An 18,426-nucleotide genomic window follows, 5' to 3' on the forward strand; every position below is an offset into this window, starting at 1 on the left:
CCACTAGGCCTGACAGAAAATATGACCGATCTGTGGCAATAACCAGGTATGAAGAGATGTGGGGTGGAATGAAGGCAGAAGCTAGGAAGATAAGGACAAGGACATTAGGACGTCTAGAAGGTGGTTTTACCATTTGCTCCAGTACACTGGTACGAACGAAACCTACGAAACTAAGAAATGCTGAGCATATTTGTTTAGATTTGTCTTACTGAAAGATTAATGTAATTTACGTAAGCCACTAAAAAATTACCGAGATTGTGCACATAGCTCTCAGCCTTCCATCGCCAAAATGAGGAACACTCGCCTTCATAATGTGGAACAAATGGGCAAAATGTGGAACACATACTAATGGCTTACTAACAACTTTAACTAGGAAGGTCATAGGATGGTTAAAATATGCTGGTTTTAGTTATAAAGAAGATCCTTTAATGAATTAACATGAATAATTTCAATTTACCTTGGATTTCACTTTAAAAAAATTCCTAACTGAATGTGTGACAGACTCTTTCAATGTGGAACTTTGAGGAATTTCGAGGAACATGAACTTTTTAAGACCCTAAATGAGGTACGTTCTTCGTAATGAGGTACACTTGAGAGGTATGCGTGTTGGTTATCGTGGTACTATGCTAAGTTCAACATTTTTTTTTCTTTTTTTTTCTGTAGGTAGTGGGAGTAAAAAAACATTTAAAAACAAAATAAAATAAATTATAAACGTTACAAAAAGTAGTTGGATCCGGAAACTAATAAGCTGTATCTTCAGCAATAGAATATTTACATCTCTTGCTCCCACCCCTCATAACCAACTCTACTAAATGCCCTTAAATATCATAATCTACCTTATTCACCTTCTATGTGTGTTCATTAATCTGCATTTATGTTTTTGTATTCTGTTCCTTCAATTGCTTGTACCAATGCTTTTACTGTCTAAATTATGATGTCATTATGTTTTGCTACTTCAATGTATATAGAAATTACTATCAACTGTTAATGTATATCTATTTTCTGTTTTGGAGCTTTTCTCCCCAGGACTCCATTGAAAACGGGTTCTTCAAGGCCCAATGGACTATCCTGGTAAACCAACTGCAATAAATAATAAATAAATAAATAAAATTTACTGTTAAGATGTATACCAGCGAGGTAAACCGCTTAACAGACTAAAATGTATGATGATACTTTTAAACAAATATAAACATTGTATAAAGGAATCTAGTTTGTATAAATGAATCTAGAATGTCTTTGCATTGTACCTATTTAAAATTTGAGGTACGTTATTATTATAGAATTAAAATGTAAACGTAACTATGAGACTCTTTAGTGTATAATTATGGTTGCCACCTTTTCAAATACCCAAAGTGGGACATTTTGGTCCAAACGTCAGATTTTCCCCAGGCAAAATATACCCACGGCCAGTTCAAAGGACGTAACTTCACTTTTTGCCTAAATAAAAGTTTATTCTTGTAGCATTTTAGTAGTTTATTCTGTTTCTTATAACATTTAGGTGTTTCAGATACAGAATAACTGTTTTATGCAACTATTACATAAAATATAGGAAATATGTTAGCCTCAAAATCTCAGAGGACATTTGCCATTTTTTCGATTTCTTTGCAGGACGCAACTGCCCAAAGATGGACTGTCCCTTGCAAAGTATACAGGTGGTAACCCTATGTATAATAGCTACTCTTTACGTACGGATTAATTTCCATAATGTCCTTAAATCCTAACTCGAGTTTTGAACCCAAGTCAGTGAATATTTTAAGAAACTCGGCCTAACCAATCAGGGAAAGGAACCTGTTGTAGACCCGCAGTCTACGGTGCATTTAAAGCGTCAGGGATAAAAAGTTCCGACACTGTTTTAGTTGTTGAGAGTGTTTTGTGGATCGTGTAGTTTTTTTGTTGCTGTGGAGGTTAGTAGATACTTTTGTTAATAACCCCCCCCCCCCCCTTTCACGGATTTTGTGTAAGGTAATAAATGTGTGCCTTCTGCTGAGGTAGTTGTGGTAGGTTAATATGGGGACTTGAAATATGCTTCTAATACCGACTTTCATAGGCTTTTGGTGGGTATTTTGGGTGGTTTAAACACTGAAGTTAGAATGACCCGGCCCTTTCCCACTCTGAGCTGTGGGCGAGGCTTTACTTTTTGTCGGGCACTTGGTTGCTTAATTTGTAGGACTGCAGAGGGATGATTGGTTCTTTATCAATGGCTATATTAATTTATACATTCCAGCTGTCTAGATCTTCAACTCATGTTTGTTCATAAAATTGTTTTCTGGCAAATTATTGGCAACTTGTTGAAGATTGAAGCTAGAAAACAAAAATTTGAATTTTAGACTTTATACCCTTCAGAAAATTCGCACAAATGCAAAACCTGTTCTCTCAACGTTTTAAGTTTGTAAGAGTAATATTTAAAATGTGCCCCTATTTTTGGTCTTTGTCTCCCCCTCCCGTCCCGTAATTATGGTATTAATGTAGGTAGAGGTAGAGGTCACGCTTTTTCTATCATTGTAGTAGGAAAGTTATTTTCTGGTTTAATTGCTTGTTGTAGTTTGATTTCTAGTGCTCTCTCGTTAGTGGTTTGGATAGGGTTTTAACATCAGCCTTGTTTGTAATAGCTGAGGGGAAATCGTTAACTTCAAAGAAGTTTACACTTGTGAGGGAATAAATACAATTAACGCTTTTAAAGTGGTGATGTTCCCCTTTGAAAGTTAAGTGGGGAATGTCGCTGTACTACAGGGTTCTAGGTTAAATATCGTAGGGTGAGGGGTTCCCTTATTGTAAGGGATATCATGCTTGATGTGCGGGGGTCTAGCAGTCTTCACGATACGAGTTACATGCTGGGTATGCCTTCCGTTTTTTTATCTTGGAAACAGTTTTGATGTTTTCTTTAGAATGTTGTTTTTTTTTTTTTAAACTTCTGATATAAATGTGTGAATTTTTTTCTGAGTAGGTTTAAAAAAGATTTCTTATGACTAGAGTAACCTTCTGTTTTTGACTAACCTCTTGTAAAAACTCCATCTCTGTTTAGGTAGATGTTTTACGCTAGTTAAATAACCGCACTGTAAGCACAATATTTTCACTATCCAGAGTGCGTATCTTCTGCTTCCGGAATAGTCAGTGTAGTTTTCCTCACTGTATACCTCGTTGGTGCTAGGGTTGCCACCTTTTCAAATGCCCAAAGTGGGACAATTGTGGTATAAACATCAGATTTTGCAGGCCAAAACATACCCACGACCAGTACAAAGGACAGAACTTCACTTTTTTTTGCCTAAATAAAAGCTTATTCTTGTAGAATTTTAGTTGCTTATTCTATTTCTGATAACATTTAGGTGTTTTAGATACAGAATAACTGTTTTATGCAACTATTGCATAAAATATAGGAAATAATTTTGCCCAAAATCTCAGGACATCAGCCATTTTTACAATATTTTTGCAGGACACAACTGCCCAAAGAGGGACTGTCCCTCGCAAAGTGGGACAGGTGGTAACCCTAGTTGGTGCTAAATGACATTTTAACTTAAATTGTCTTTTACTTGCATTTGTTTGCCAGTAACATCCGTTTTGCAATTGTTTTAACATGAAGCTTTGTGTATAATTTTACTTATATTGTTAATTTCCTACTGTTGGCTTGTGTTACCCTGTTAAAATTATTGTAGCCTCTCGTGTACTTTTTCATATGCCTCAAAGGAGCTTTTCTCCTGCAGCCTCCTTAGTGGTTATAGAAAGTAAAAGCAATAGGTCTTAAGTTACTGAGGTAGTAAATGTTAACTTTCAAGATTTATGAAACTGTCTATTAAATAAGATCAGTGGTTTGATGCTTAATGACTCTCCATGCAAAGACATGACTAAACAGTAAGTGTCTGTTTTCAGACTTTTACTGATTATGCATCTAGGGATGCTTGTAATTATGGGAAGTGGGGGCTGGAGGGGTGGATGATGTATTTTCTGATTTTACTTTTTAAAAAGCTGCAGGAAGTGGAAAATGGATCTGGTATAGTTATCTCTTGCCACAGTCTAGCTTCCTTGAGTGGTAAGGTGGGGTAGTAAAAAAGCTAACTTTTTGTGCTGTTCGCTTGTCACTTTAGCGAACACTAGGAATATGTAACATGTATGAAGGAAAGTCATAGCAAATCATTCATGGAACCTCAACAAAAGTCCAAACACTTGGTCTTAATTCTAAGTGAATGAAATTGTGATCTTAGGCTAAAGCATTGCAAGTTCCTCAACTTTGTTGTCGCAGTGCATTATCGGTAAATAGCTTTCCAAGAAAACAAGGTTGCGTCAGCATGTTTTCATCCATGAGAGCATGTTTGCAGTGTTCTGCTATTTTAGTCTTGCAGTTTAGTTGGCAGCCGCAGGACATTGTGATATTTGAAATGACCATACTTTAATCAAGATGCTCATCTCCCCTAGGGATGTTAAAATGCCTTGGTGTTAGCAAGACCTTACTTGTAGGATCATATGAGGTTACTAGGCTATTGGCCCTTAAGACCATGGTTCTGGCAATAGTAGTTTGTCTGAGGCCTTTTTGTAGGATATCTACGTCTGCTTGAGAATCAATAACTGCTCCCAGTTTGCAGTCCTCAGCGAACTTGGTCAACCAGAGTCCTTTGTTGGCCTGAACTTCAGAGTGAATACCAAACAGGAGTGGATCCAGGACAGATCCCTATGGGACTCCACTTGTAATTGCCTGGTAGTCTGATTTGGGAGTCCACTGCTTTCACTGTGTGGGTTCTGTCCCCGAGACAGTTGGCAAACCCATCTTATGATGTAGGGGTTAGTCTGTCAATGATCCCTGAGTGGAGGATGGCGTCAGAGGCTTTGGCCAGATTGAGGTAGGCTGTATGGACTACCTTGTCTTCATCGACTGCTCTGACCTATTTGAAGAAGTCTTAGGTTGAGCAGACATTATCTTCCCTTCACAAACCTAAACTGTGAGGGGACCAGGGTTTGAAGGTCTCCTATATCCTTATTTATGAGGTCCATAGAAATGTGCTCCATGGCCTTGCAAATCAGGCTGGTCGGGCTGATGGTGCAGTAGTTTCCTGGGTCAGTTGCCCCCCCCCCCCCATGTGTGGAGTGGAATGACTGTAGCGGTGTGCCATTTGGTGTGAATAAAGCCTGAAGTGAGGCTGTGGTTTAACAGGGCATTTGGGTGTGGTGCCAGTTCCCTTTGTAACTTGTGTAGAACACAGCCAGGTATATTATCCGGTCCCATGGAAGCTGTATTTTTGGCTTTGAATAGTGTGGCTTCTACCTGTGCAGCTGTGATATTGGGATTTGGCATTCCTCTGGTATTGGGATGGGCCCTTTAGGGGGGTGAAGTTTGTACTAAACCTGTCTGCCATGATATTGGCAGTATCTGTTGGTTCAGTATAATTGGTGCCATTGTGCAGTAGCTCAAAGCACCTCTGCATATTGTTATGCAGATTCTTGACATAACTAAAGGATGCCTTGTGGTTATCTTTAGCATCTGTTGCAATTTAGTGTTCATAGCTAGCTTTGGAGGATTTGATGAGGATCTCAGTTTTTTGCTGGGACTTGCAAGGGAATTTTTCCAGTCTTGGGACTTTGCCCTTTTCTGCAACAGTTTTTTTCCTCCTGTTGTGTTTAATGGCAGGGGACCACCACATTGGCTTTACTGTTTTGCAGGGCAGTATCTTGGTTTTGTTTGCTATGGCCTGATCATTGCACTTGTATAAATGCTCACAGTGCCTTGGTGTACAGTGGCCATACATCCTTTCCCCATTTGCATGGATGACTGAGTTTGACACTTCTGTCTTTGGAAACTCAGAATTGTCTTTCGAGGATTTTCACTGTGGTTTCCCTCATGGGGGTGAGGGTAGGAGTTGAATATCAACTGTGATTAATTTTGGAGTAGTTGATTACTGGTGTAGAGTAGCGGTCCCCATGTTTGTAATGACCAGGTCAAGAATGTTTCTACCTCTGGAAGGGATGAGAGTGAATTGGTCCAGGGTGTTGGAATTAATGAATTCCAGAAATCATTGGGCAAATGAGTTGGAAGAGGAGTAATTTTCCCAGCTAATGGGGATTAGCTGGTCTCCCGGTATAAGGGTATTGGGTTGAACCTTAATGCTTTCCAGGGTGTTCAGGAATGGAGGGTGGGAGTCTTGGGACACTGTGGGGGATCTATAGCAGGCTATAACTTAGATTGCAGTTTTATCCAGTGTTGTACCTGTAGTATCGCTGCATTATGTTGGGCAACCAGTCAAAGTATGTATATCCTTTATGAAGATGGGATATACCACCTTTGGGGCTTCGGTCCAGGTTTTAGGGGCCGAAAGATGTGATATGCACTGTAGCTTGGTAGTGCTGGGTTGCTCTGTGGAACCTTGAACCAGGTCTCTGTTACTACACAGAGGTCTATGTTCTCCAGTTTGAGTGACTCAAGTGCATTTTGAGGTTTAGGCTTGTAGTGTTGAGTAGCATAACACTAGGGTTACATTTGCTTGCAGTTGGCATGGTGGTAAATTTGTCTTCAGGGCATTGCTTAATAAAGGCACTATAGGGGTGGCAAGAGCCTTTGCCAGTATCTGGAATCTGAGGGGGTGACATGCAGGCAATCTATGGCAAAGCATTGAGGGCTGTCATCTCAGGCTTCCAGATAACTGGATCCCCTTTGAATGACACCAGAAAGTTAGCCAATTGTTGAAGTCAGTCATTTTCACCTTGTACTGTGGTATAATTCTAGATGACATTAGTATGCTACTCAGGGCTGGGGGTCATACCTGCCTGGGCTAAAAGATCTGAGAGCTCCTCCATGTCTCTTCACTTAGTTCAGGGAGGTGCATCTTGGGTCATTCACACCAACATGGACAATGACCGTCATATTTGTACTTGTGGAGTGACTAAGTGTGTGCATTGTATGGCGAATCCTGGTACTTGATATGCTGACTATAATTTTCTCCTTATGAGTGGGGATGTCAGTGTGCCTTGCTTTTGAGTCACCTATGATTAGTGCATTGGGTAGACTGTTTTGCCATAGCAGCTTAGGTGGAGTGGCACACATTTTGTGTTCCGTGTCTTGGGGGTTGTGTTTGGGTGAGATGGTTACTTGCATTTCTGCCTCTGAGGTCTTTGGGCTGATTTTTATTGAGCCTGTGCAAAAAGTGGGTGTTTTGTGTTACTATGCAAGAGATGTGGTGGTGTGATCTGTATTCTGAAGTGTGATGTGTGTGTTAACCACCTCCTCTTGGACTGGCTAGCCCAGTCTTGGTTTGAGGGAGCGTGACCTCTAGTTTGGCTATATACGTGCATCTCTCAAGTGGATGTGTTTGGAGGTAGGAGAGGGTTGTCTGTGTACATGTAGCGATTGCTACATTGCCTCGGGATGCCCAGGTTCACTAGGTTAATAGGAGAAAGCATAGAGAACTAACTTTTAGACATGCCTGGGTAGGTGCTTAGTTAAATGCTGGAGGAGTTTTGCTTCCTTAAGTACTGAAGCTGTTTTTTGTTAATGCTGCTAGCACTTGGTATGCTTACAGTGACAACTGCAAGAGGTTCTGAGCAAGTGCTGGGTTTCGAGGTCTGACTGAGTGCTCAGAGATGAAAGCTAGCAAGATCTAAGGGGAAAATTTTGAAGAGCAGACATTAAGGCACCAGTAATAGTTTACCCTAGCTTAGTGGCACTGCGCAACATGCAAACATGGGTTTTTAAGTCAAAGTTGAAAGGGATAGAAACAGCCCAAAATGGCCAATAAAATACAATTCCTGAGCTGGAAACCACTCATCTAGTGCTAGATAGGCTGCTCAGAGCTTGCCATTCCTACCAATGAGCAGAAAGACTTCATCTCTGCAAGGTCTGGACAACGTGGAACACAAATAGTCCTGAAATCAGCAAATCTGAGATCTGGACTATTCTAATTTGAGAAAAAGGTGCGAAATGAGCAAGTAGATAAGATTTTTTTTTTTGTTACAGAAACAAATACAGTAAATGCAGTAGTAAAATTCCCTTATAAGGCTCTAAAAGGCTAGTGTGTAGGCTGTAACAGTAAATACAGTTGAAAAAAAAGTATAGTAGGCAAAATCAGCAGAACAGTTAAATACCAAAGCTTGTAAAACTACTTAAGTGCAGCAAGCAAAAACGGGTACTTGTAATCAGTCTCTCTCCTTTTTTTGAGGGGAGGATTAAGTCTTTCTCCTTTCTGCTGCTATAGAATGTATGTCTATTCAAAACAGTTTGCTATAAGACCTACTGAGGACCAGATAAAATGCCTTTGTGGGTTAGATTGTGGTTCTACGGCCAGCTGTTGGGACACTCCTGCACTAAGGCAAGTTTCTGGCATGACTGTTAGCTGAATGCTGATTGGCCAGAGGGCATGTCCATTAAATGGAAGAGGCAGTAAGTGGTTTGTATGGAACTACATATGTTTTCTCTTCAATTCCAAGTTTATATTTGATGGACAACATGCCTGTTATTCCTGAGTTCTTTCCAGAACTAAGATTTCACTGTTGTCAAAGTTTGACACTTGGTTACCAGACAGATTGCTGAACATTTTACAGTGTTGCCAAACAAATCATCTAAAACATTGGATAGAAAAATAAACCAATGGTCACCCCCCCCCCCAGTTGACAAGAGCTAGTGATGTCTCCTCTAAGAATGTTTCATGGTTCTACTGCATGCATTTCCAGAATCAATGTTTCTGGATTTTACACTAGCTGGAAGTAGCTTTTTTTTTTTTTTTTTTTTTTTTTTTTTTTTTTGGGGGGGGGTGGAGCAATGACAGTTTACTTGGGAGCAATGACAGTTTACTTGGGCCTTTACCTTTGTAAAAGGAATAAATATTAAAAGTATCTATAAGGCTAATCTAGGGCTGCAGTAAGTATTCATTCCATTTAAATAAAACCTTTATAGCACTAAAGATCATACATGCTTGTCATTGGCAGCACCATGCATTTGGTTCCTTTTTACAGAGAAGGTCTGGATTAAGAGTAGGCTGGAGTCCAGAGCCATTTAATCATGGTGAGAATGTTAATCTTCCCCTCAAAAAAAAAAAAAAAAAAAGGCTACACACTGCGCAAGGATTTGCCCATTATTTGTAAATGGGGCTTGCTGTAACCTAGCCAGGGAACTAGGATTATGCAAGATAAAAATTACTTGTGGGCAAAAGAACTGCTGCCTCTTGGTGCTTAATGCACACAACCTTTGGCCAATCAGCTTTCAACTAGCACTTTAGATGAATAACTGTCAGGTCTTCAAACTGCCTATGATAGGAGCAGCCAAATTCCTTTAATAAATGGTCTTTCTGGGCTAGTGCAGCAGTTGATAATGGGGATGTATTCAAGTTGGTCGTGGGACAGTGAATGAAAACAAGTAACTAAGCTGTTAACTGCAAGTTAATGAGCTCTTCTACCATACCCCAAAACCCCACTTGCAGTTATCTTTGTTGATGGGTTATGAGGTAGAAGGAAATCCTCGCTTAGTTATAATATGCTGCACAGTTTGAGATGTGCACTCTTGGAAACAAATGTGAAAGAAACGTGCTGTTTGTGTTTCCTAGGGGAAAGCTTTTTTTCCAGCTCTAAGCTTTGAGGTGCCTTTGGGTCGTATGATTGTTCTCCCCCCCCCCCCCCCCCACAAGTGTCACTGGACTAGTGGCATAAGTAGAGCAAAACATGTCATTGGTCACAAAGTAGCCACTGTCAAATTTGTAACACTTATGAATGCTGAAAACCTTAATTTGAAGTATCCAAGCTGAATGATTAGGATTCATAGAATTACATATAATTGTTCAAGAGCCAACTACTTTTTGAAGTAAGCAAAGTTTCTGTAATGGCATTAATGAAGGTCCGCTTTAGTTTCATGGAGTAACTCTTGCTTAAGGTTCTTGGAAATGTGATAGCCAGAACATGCATAATGTTGCACACTATGAAAATTGCAGTTCTGAAGTGACCAACAACTCTCTTGGTTGGTGTTGGCTTCCTTCTAACAAAACTCTAAACATGTTGACCATGTGTTGGTGGAATAAAGCCCTGACTGCAGAATAGTTCTGGGGAAGGGAATGGGGGGGGTGGGTGGGTTGTGTAAACTGATCTTCTGGTGGAAAACTACTGCTAAGCCCATTGGGGATAAGGGCAGGGCCTGTTTGGGATGGATCAGGTGACCTACTGGGGAGTAAATTGGAAAAGTTGGAGTGACTTTCTTGGCTTATAGACTTGAACTAAGCTACCACCAGGGTTTTCTCAAGCTTTGCCATACAACCAAATCCAGTTTTGTTAGAGTTCCTTAGATGCCTATAGGGTAGGGTACATTAAGGAGGTAGCTGGGGCTTATGGTAGTGGGGGGGGGGAAGGGGGCAGACCATTGTATGAGAAATAAATTCATCCTTTATCAGTGTCATTTGAATAGGGTCAGGGATGAATACTGCTTTTGTAGATGGGAGAGCTTATTCCATAGTGTGGGGATCCCTTGAGAGACCTCAGTCTCTCCAGCATGATGTTCTTATCTCGCAGGCAGAGTTTAGGTCCTTGGATCTAGCATTTCTGGTGTTGGTTTGTGGATGTGCAAGAGAAGATCAAAGTTGGATCTGAGGATGCTTTGTCAGGCATACATTCCCTCTAACCTGCAGGAGACTACATAGAGGGCCTTAATGCAGTCTGTGTAGGACTGAGTATTCATACACTGGCTTCTCCTGGTGGAGAACCTTTGAGGGCATTCCAGCTGTTGCAAGTGCCCAAGTACATGCCAAAGGGGGTATTGTACTCTGGGTCTGATAAGGGTGAGTAGAGTGGTACTACAACTTGGACCTGGATGCCATCCTCTATGGGTTGGATGAGTGACTCTTACTATCTTGGCTAGCTTGGTCTAAGGCCATATTATGGTCTAGATATTCCCAGATTCCCAACTATCTGGTCAAGTGTTGTGGGGAGTGGGCATGTTATTGATGGAATTCTAGAAGTGGCTTGGGTGGATGACTTCCCAAAGGGCATAATAATTCATTTCATGTTGAGTTTTAGTTCATGGCTTTGGTATCAGTCGTGTTAAACCGTCTTGTATGATGTTGGTGTTGTGTGGGAGGAATCTAATGGCTCTCAATATCTGTAAACTTGGTGAGCCAGAGGCTTTTGACATTGGACTGTGTGGAGACCTAGCACTGCTCCAGCAATCGAGGAGCCTCAATACCCACCATTTCCACTAGTGGGGGAAGTACACTGGGAGGATAACTGGTACATGCACATTATTTCCAGATTCAGCTCTCTGAATCAAGTGCAGTTTCCATTAAGATTAGAAAATCTTCTCCATATCCCCAATAACACTCACCACTGGCATAGAGTTGAGATCTCAGCTGTGGCCAAGACCTCTGCACCCTCTGTCCAGCCAGTGCTTCATGTCCCTGCCCAAGTAGCTCTCTACCTCTGAAGCTTTATTTACACACGCGCACACGCACACTTGGTAAGTTCACAGGTTTACTAGCTATGCTCCATTTTGTCCAGACTATAAGGTAGTTATAACTGCCACCAGCCAACTCCTTATCAGCTACTTTAAGGCCCTTAAAGGGTGGTCCAGTCTTTCTGTATAAGACAAGTGGTAGTTGGACCAAGAGCAAGGCTATTGAGTGGATATCAGTGTCACTAAAATGTGTAAGTACTCAACTTGAATATCTCTAGACAGGTCAGTTGCAATGAGGCTTATTTAATAATAAAAGGACAGGAAAATATAAAGCTTATGTTCAGCGACAGAATTCAAAACCACAGGAAATATTTAAAGCCTTGCAGGACCATCTCAAAGAAGAGTATCTAGACTAAGCATTGCTGTATTCCTGACTATATCCAAGAGAATTGTACTGTTCCCTAGAAACTTTATCAGAGCAGGGCAGATGTGGTGAATGATTCTTGTCCGGTCAAGAGAATACAGAATGTCCTGTCTCTAAGACTTATATTTATATTACTGCTGGGGTAGCTTGCAGAATGAGACTTGTCATTTGACTCTCTCCCAGGTGAACCCCCAACTGGAATCTGGTAGTATTTAACATCTCCCTGTGAAAATACATAGACCTCAAAAATTCTGGCAGGTTCTGAAGTCCTAAAACTATTGCATTCCTCCATTTCAAGACTAGTAATTGTCACCCTAAGGATGGTGCAGAAAGCTCCCCCTAAGGATGGTGCAGAAAGCTCCCTAGTACAGACATTGTTTCCAGCCTAGTCTATAAAATTTAACGGGCTATTTTTCTGAAGTTAACCTGTATTCCAGTTTCCTTGTTTAAAAAAATATACATTTAAAACAGTTACAATAGTGCATGTACATTTCTGTCCTAGCATGGCACACTTGTTACATTTTAAGCACAAGCAATTTATAAAACTGTTTTAACACACTTCTGTACAGACCTGGTTTCTATACACAAGCATCTTGTATAGATCATGTTGGTCACAAATGACATATAATTTGCAAAATTCCAGATAGCTGTATCTTCTTTCATGAGTCCCACTACTGAGAAGTAGATGCCAAATGAGCACATAATGGAGCACTGGGGTAGTTGGTCCACTGGGGATCGGTCTACTGGTGGTCTTGCTGATCCTGATTTTGTCCTCTACAATCCAGCAGTTATGTAGGCATTTATTCTAGTTATGAGAGTGTCAACCATACCTGAGTGGGGTATTGAGTGCTTCTGCCAGGAAGTAATAAGCCGTAATTACTCCTTCACCATAGCTTAGTGACCTCTCGTCAGACTTTCTCTTAACCAAACAAAATTGGTTTTGGTCCAGTGTCTCTACTTTGCCAAGATCTTCATTTCCATTATTTGTTCATGGCATTGTGTAACCCACTTGTCAGACTGATGGGTTGTTTGGGTCACACTTATGAAGAGGGGATGAACATTGCTCCCTTTACCTGGCATGTAATCTGTTTTGAGACTGAAGTGCCTCAAGTTGCTGTGCTAGGTAATGCTTTAGGCTATTTTGGTGGCAACCTGGGATTTTCAGGGCTCATTGAAGTAATGTTTTTGACCTTGGTTGGTGCTGCTGGGACCCAATCCCTGTTGGGGTGTATATACTAGAAGGGATTTCACAGGGGGTAGTGGGGTGAAGTAACTAATCAGCCAGTAGGTTAGCAGTCACCCTGTTCGGTGAAGGCTTTACCATCTCGTCACCAGTTCTGCATATTGCTGAGTGAGCTTCCTGACATAACTGAAAGCCTTGTGATCATCCTTAGCCTGGGAGGCTTTGTAATTGGCATTATTGGACTTTTAGACCTTTAGTGTTTTTTTTAGTAAGTCTGAGCTCAGTTGCCTTTCTGATTTTTTAGTAATTTTCTTTTACTCTAAGGTAAGAATTCAGTCGGTGGGGTTTGCTTTTTGTGTTGGATCCGGGCTGGCTCCTGGTAGGTATGGCAACTTCACTGCAGCCATTTGTGTGAATTCAGACAGACTGAATAGGATGTAGTTTTCTTTAGAGTAGTTAATTTTTTCTGAGTTTAGTTGTGTGCTGGGTTAACTTTTTTTATTTTGAGAGGCTGCTTTGTGGACTCTCCTCACCCAGTAAGAAGTGTGCAATGCTTTCTCCTCTGAATGTTGGGTCCGATGAGTCCGATGAGTTTGATCCTGCTGGAGTGAGATCTGGTCCAGGGCAATTTTGTCCAAGAAATGAACCTGTGAGTTGAGGCAGTGTAGATTTTTCCAGTCTAGAGGTAGTTACTCTCCCATGAACAGGGTATTTTGAGTGGTGAGCACCTCTAGTAGGCCTAAGTTAAGAGCTAATGTCATGGATCAGAGGGTGACCTCTAGTTGGCCAGGACATGGTAATGAGACTAACTTGTACAAACACCAGGGCATCATCCTGTTTGACCAATGTGGTGTTTGTTGCTAATGTAGAGTAACAGCATGTAAATTGTAAGCTTTAGGCTTCTAGCATTGCGCAGCAACACTTAAGGGTTTTTTTGGTATGTTGGTAGCTTTCTTACTAACATCTTTCCTTTTTAAAGGAACACGCTCTAAGGGGGTAGATAAATTTTAGCCGATAACCAAAAGCCAGGTGTGATAGATGCACACCCACCTTGGGGAAAACAATGTGGTCTGTAAACAATGCCCTTTCATACGGAGATTTGATCCTTCTGGAGTGACGCCAAAACTTTTTTTGTATTGTGGCATCATCCTTGAAGGCAGAATGCTACTCTATGCAAGGCATGTACCTGTCTGAGATGCATTCAGAGCTCTATAATGTCTTCATATAGCTCATTGAGGTAAATCTCTGGTTATTTACACCCATATGGACCGATAGTCATTGGTATCTGTGGTGCAGTGACTGATGTGCAGCTTAGCACCAGATAGGCAACTATCATCTTGTCTAGCCTGGTGAGAAGGGCATTTCTATTTTATAACTATACCCAGTACACTTGTCTTGGGGGGGGGGGGGGGGAGTGTTTGCCTTGTGGGCTTTGTGTGGGAATCACTGGATGTAGGCCAGTGTGTGATGTTAGGTGCAGCTTTTGGGGAGTGTTGAAGTCTGAGTATAGGTTTTTGTCTGACTGCTTAGGAAGCCTTGAGTTTTGAAATGAAATGCATTTCCTTTAAATATCTTTCCATAAGGCCCATGTAGTGAGCTTGTTTTTAGCCTTGTTAGCAATATTTGTCTCGTATGTACATCTCTTAAATACTGTTTAAAAAGCTCAACAGGTTGTTGGGAGTACATGGGACAATAGCAACATTGACTCAGGATGCCCACATCTACTGTCATGAAATTACATATCCATGTGCTTGCCATGAAGGAAAAAACCTGCTAGAGAACAGGGCCGGATGCACTAGTCTCTCTCCAAATTACAGAAGTTCTCGGTATGGATAATTAGGCAGAGGCATGATTGACATCCTGCAATTTCATTCAGCCAATTTTCAACCCAGTGGTGTGCAAATTCCCCAGTGCTTAAAAGCAGTAAGTTAACATGGCTGGAATCGCTTGGAAGAGTAGCCTTAAGTAATTTCAGAATCTGCAGTGTCACACTTGTGGATGCCATATTGGACACTTGTAAGATGTTGCTGTGCCTGTGGGTCTGTACCTTTTTATTGCACTAGGTCCACAAAGATTGCTTGTAAAACAATAGATCTGGGAAGTAAAATAAAGCTGACATTCATTCTCTTCCTTTAACGTCACAACCAATGTCCATATGGGTATAAATAACCATTGGTCAACTTGGAGCACTCCTGCTCTACATTGCATGGGGGGGGATAAGTGTTAAGCATCCTACAGGAGTTCTCTTGTATTATGTCATGTATTTGTGAATGTTCAAAAACCTTTACTAATTGTAATTTTAAATGGATGATGCTCTGTTTTGAAGCAAAACCCTTGTCAGTTTGTCTTGGATAAATCTGGCTTAGTGTAATTTGTCAATGACCAGTAGGTGTGGAAAATAGTATTTAAGATTTTTTGTGGGGAGGGCAGACTCAAACCTATTGCTCTCATTGCATCTTTCACCCTATACACACACTTCTAATTTTTGTAATTCAAGTTTTAAATGGGTTTAATGTAAAAGCCTACTATGTGTAGCAGTATTCTGACCTTTAACAAAACTAAGCAGACTTAAGTTTTCATTGTAAGCAAAATGTGTTCTCAGAAGGGGGGGTGTATCATTCTGTGTTCTTATAAGGGGGGTGTATTATGTAGTAAATTGAAATAAAAAATCAATTTGATTGCAACCGTCCTTGCATGCCAAAGGTGGTAGCTCAAAAATAGTTTTGGCTATGGCATTATTCTAATCTCTGTTCATGTAGGGCCTTAATGAGGATAGTAAGAAATAAGTAACTTGTATCCCAGTGTAACACTAACACTGAAGGGTTTTATCCTACAGCTTTGTGGTTTCATTAAATGGTCACAGCATTGTGAAGTACTGCTTTTCTTTTTGTTGCAGTTGTCTTTTGCTTCACTTCACTGTTTTTCACTTGTTACTTTGTTTAGCGATGTCACAGACACCTTGTTGTATCATTTTGTAACTAACTTATTCACCTGATTGAGGAGTAAGATGTACCTGTCACTGTCCTGATTTCACAATGTTTTTTTTTTTTTAAAAAGTTTTAATTTGCTGGTAAGTCATTCTCTATTTTAGTATTCATTCAAATCTAGAAATCTTTCATGGTTTATTGTGCAAGCAGATTCAAAACTTGTTCCATTAACTGAGTAGTAAATGAAAAAGGTTTCCAACTTTGAGCCTTTATTTTTACTGTTTTAGCTTTGCCCAGGATTCTTGAGCAAAGAAGCTGAGTTGTATCTGTTGCCCTGGCAGCATTTATAAAACTCACTGAAAGTCATCCATGAAAATCAGAGGAATCTGCTATTAAAATCCAAAATATCTAGAGGTAGATCATTCTGAGCTTTTGAGCTCTAGTGCTTGCGTTTCTTGTTTTTGAAAGACTATCGCACCCTTATTTTGGATAAAACTTGTTTGAACCCCCCCCAATCAGCTTTTGCAGGGCACATACACGAAGATTGGGTAGGAGGGCCTGTAGCCATGGGTATTGCAGGTGCCTAAAGCTTGCAGAATTTATCAAAGTCCAGGGCATTGCCATTGGTAAAACATGCTGTGCCAGCAGAACCAGCTGGAAGTTTGCTAAAGAATTTTGTAATTTTAGTATAAACTGACTTGTAAAGACAATTGTTACAAATGATGCATCTTTAACACAAGCAGACTTAAATAAAACAGTGGGTCCAGTTGGACAGATACATTTGTATCACTGTACTGTTGGAACTGACCCCACTGAGAACAAACCTGCTAGCTGATGGGTTTGGTGAAAATGTCACTCTCTTATCCCCTCCTAACTTGACATCAAACCCTCCCCCAAACTTCCCCACATTGCATATCTGAAGAGCTGGTCCTCCAAGCCTTGTCAAAGGCAAAGAACACTACCTCTGTATGGGACAAGATGACATCCCAGGGTGTTTTCTAAACAAGCTAAAACACTTTAAAAACATGAACTAGCATCACCACTAAATACCCTTTTCAATCCTAGCCTAACCACAGCCTTTTCTCCTGTGAAAATGGAGAATTGCTGCAGTTATTCCCCTCCACAAAGGTGGCCTAGCAACAGACCTGGGGAATTGGACCCATAAGCCTGACCAGCCTCATCTGTAAGGCCATGGAAAGTATCATTATGGAAGTCATAAATAAAGGCATAGGTGAACCAATTCAGCTTCGTGAAGAGCAGATTCCACCTGTTAAATCTGGTGGATTTCTTTTGAAAGTGACCAAGGCAATTGAGGGCAAATCTATGCACACAAACATACCTTAACTTGGCACAAGCTTTTTGACACCGTCCCACACTTGGGCATTACTCATTAAACTTGGCAAACTGAATGTATACCCCTTTACAAGATGGGTTGCCAACTGCCTCAAACTGGATACAGTATCAGTGGGGGTCTGCACATCAATGAGCAGACCTGTTACCAACAGGGTGCCACATGCCACAGGGGTTGGTGCTGGGCCCCTTGCTGTTTGGTATATAATTCTCAGAGGTTTAGGGTTTGTGGCTGACCAAGTTTGCAGACTACTGCAAACTAGGTGCAATCATTGAATCCCCAAATGATGTCTATATACTCTAGGATGGTCTCTCACAGACAAAGGACTGGTGTATTATTCAGTCTCAAACTGAATTCAAAACAATGAATCCTTCCCTTCGGCACAATGTTCCATAACACTTGCATCTATAATAATGTCTACTGTTGTAAGGAAAGCTTTCCACATAGCCCACTTGATTAGTAAAGGCATTGCCCTAAGCAAAAGTTATAACCCCCTATACTCACTTATCCAGCCCATAATTGAGTTTAAATCCATTTGGTATGTACTGTACTAAGATCTACAGCAATTGGAGATGCTTCAGGTTTCTAACAAAGATAAAGGGCCTGCAGCATACTCCTTACATGAATAGACTAAAATCTTTCCCTGTACACCATCATATAGACTTGTGAGACTTGTGCCTGAGCAAACAAAGACCCAAACGTAATGAACTTGCTGCATATCTCTAAATCAAATGGGTCTAGGGCTGCCTGTTCCAGGAACTTGCATTTGCCCCTCCTGCATGTCCTATCCATTTCCCAGCAACTGCCATGCCTCTTGAACAGGCTAATAATTTATGTGAAATAACACCTCTGACTCTTGCAAGAGAAACCTGGATGAGTGGATGGGGCACTAAATTCTTACAAGGATAGTGCCCACAACCTTCATGGATATGGGCAGTTATTGTTAAATGTAATCTTGGGTGTTTACTAGTAACTTTATGGTATTACACTGGGTTGAATGGCTAGGCTTAAAATGACTGGGTTAATAGCTTAGTAATAGCATCCGATGTTAAAAGGATGCTGGAAGGGAATGTTTAGGCTTTTATAACCTTAAGAAAAATAGCCAGAAATTAAATGACTATGTTTAGGCCATATGTCTTAAGGCCTGAATGCAGCCAGAGATGCAATGTCTGGGAAAGGTCTGGGCTGTTGTCCTTG

The 18,426-nt window shown here is 40.7% G+C and overlaps 1 protein-coding gene across 2 annotated transcripts in view; it reads left to right on the plus strand.

The window, feature by feature from the left end:
* The first annotated feature begins 1,807 nt into the window (after positions 1 to 1,807).
* LOC122790881 (importin subunit alpha-5-like) overlaps positions 1,808 to 18,426 on the plus strand; it is a 114,019-nt gene continuing 97,400 nt past the window's right edge. The window contains exon 1 of one of the 2 annotated variants that reach the window (XM_044058549.1): positions 1,808 to 1,904. Coding sequence is in view for 1 of the 2 variants with exons in the window: in XM_044058547.1 (XP_043914482.1) it covers positions 2,791 to 2,835 (45 nt within the window). In the remaining variant the exon portion in view is untranslated. Of the gene's footprint in view, positions 1,905 to 2,739; positions 2,836 to 18,426 lie in introns of those variants that run through there. The other variant, XM_044058547.1, reaches the window with a different exon arrangement.

Source organism: Protopterus annectens, chromosome 16.part0 (genome assembly GCF_019279795.1).
Source record: "Protopterus annectens isolate FY-2018-M chromosome 16.part0, PAN1.0, whole genome shotgun sequence".
Lineage (NCBI taxonomy): Eukaryota > Metazoa > Chordata > Ceratodontiformes > Protopteridae > Protopterus > Protopterus annectens.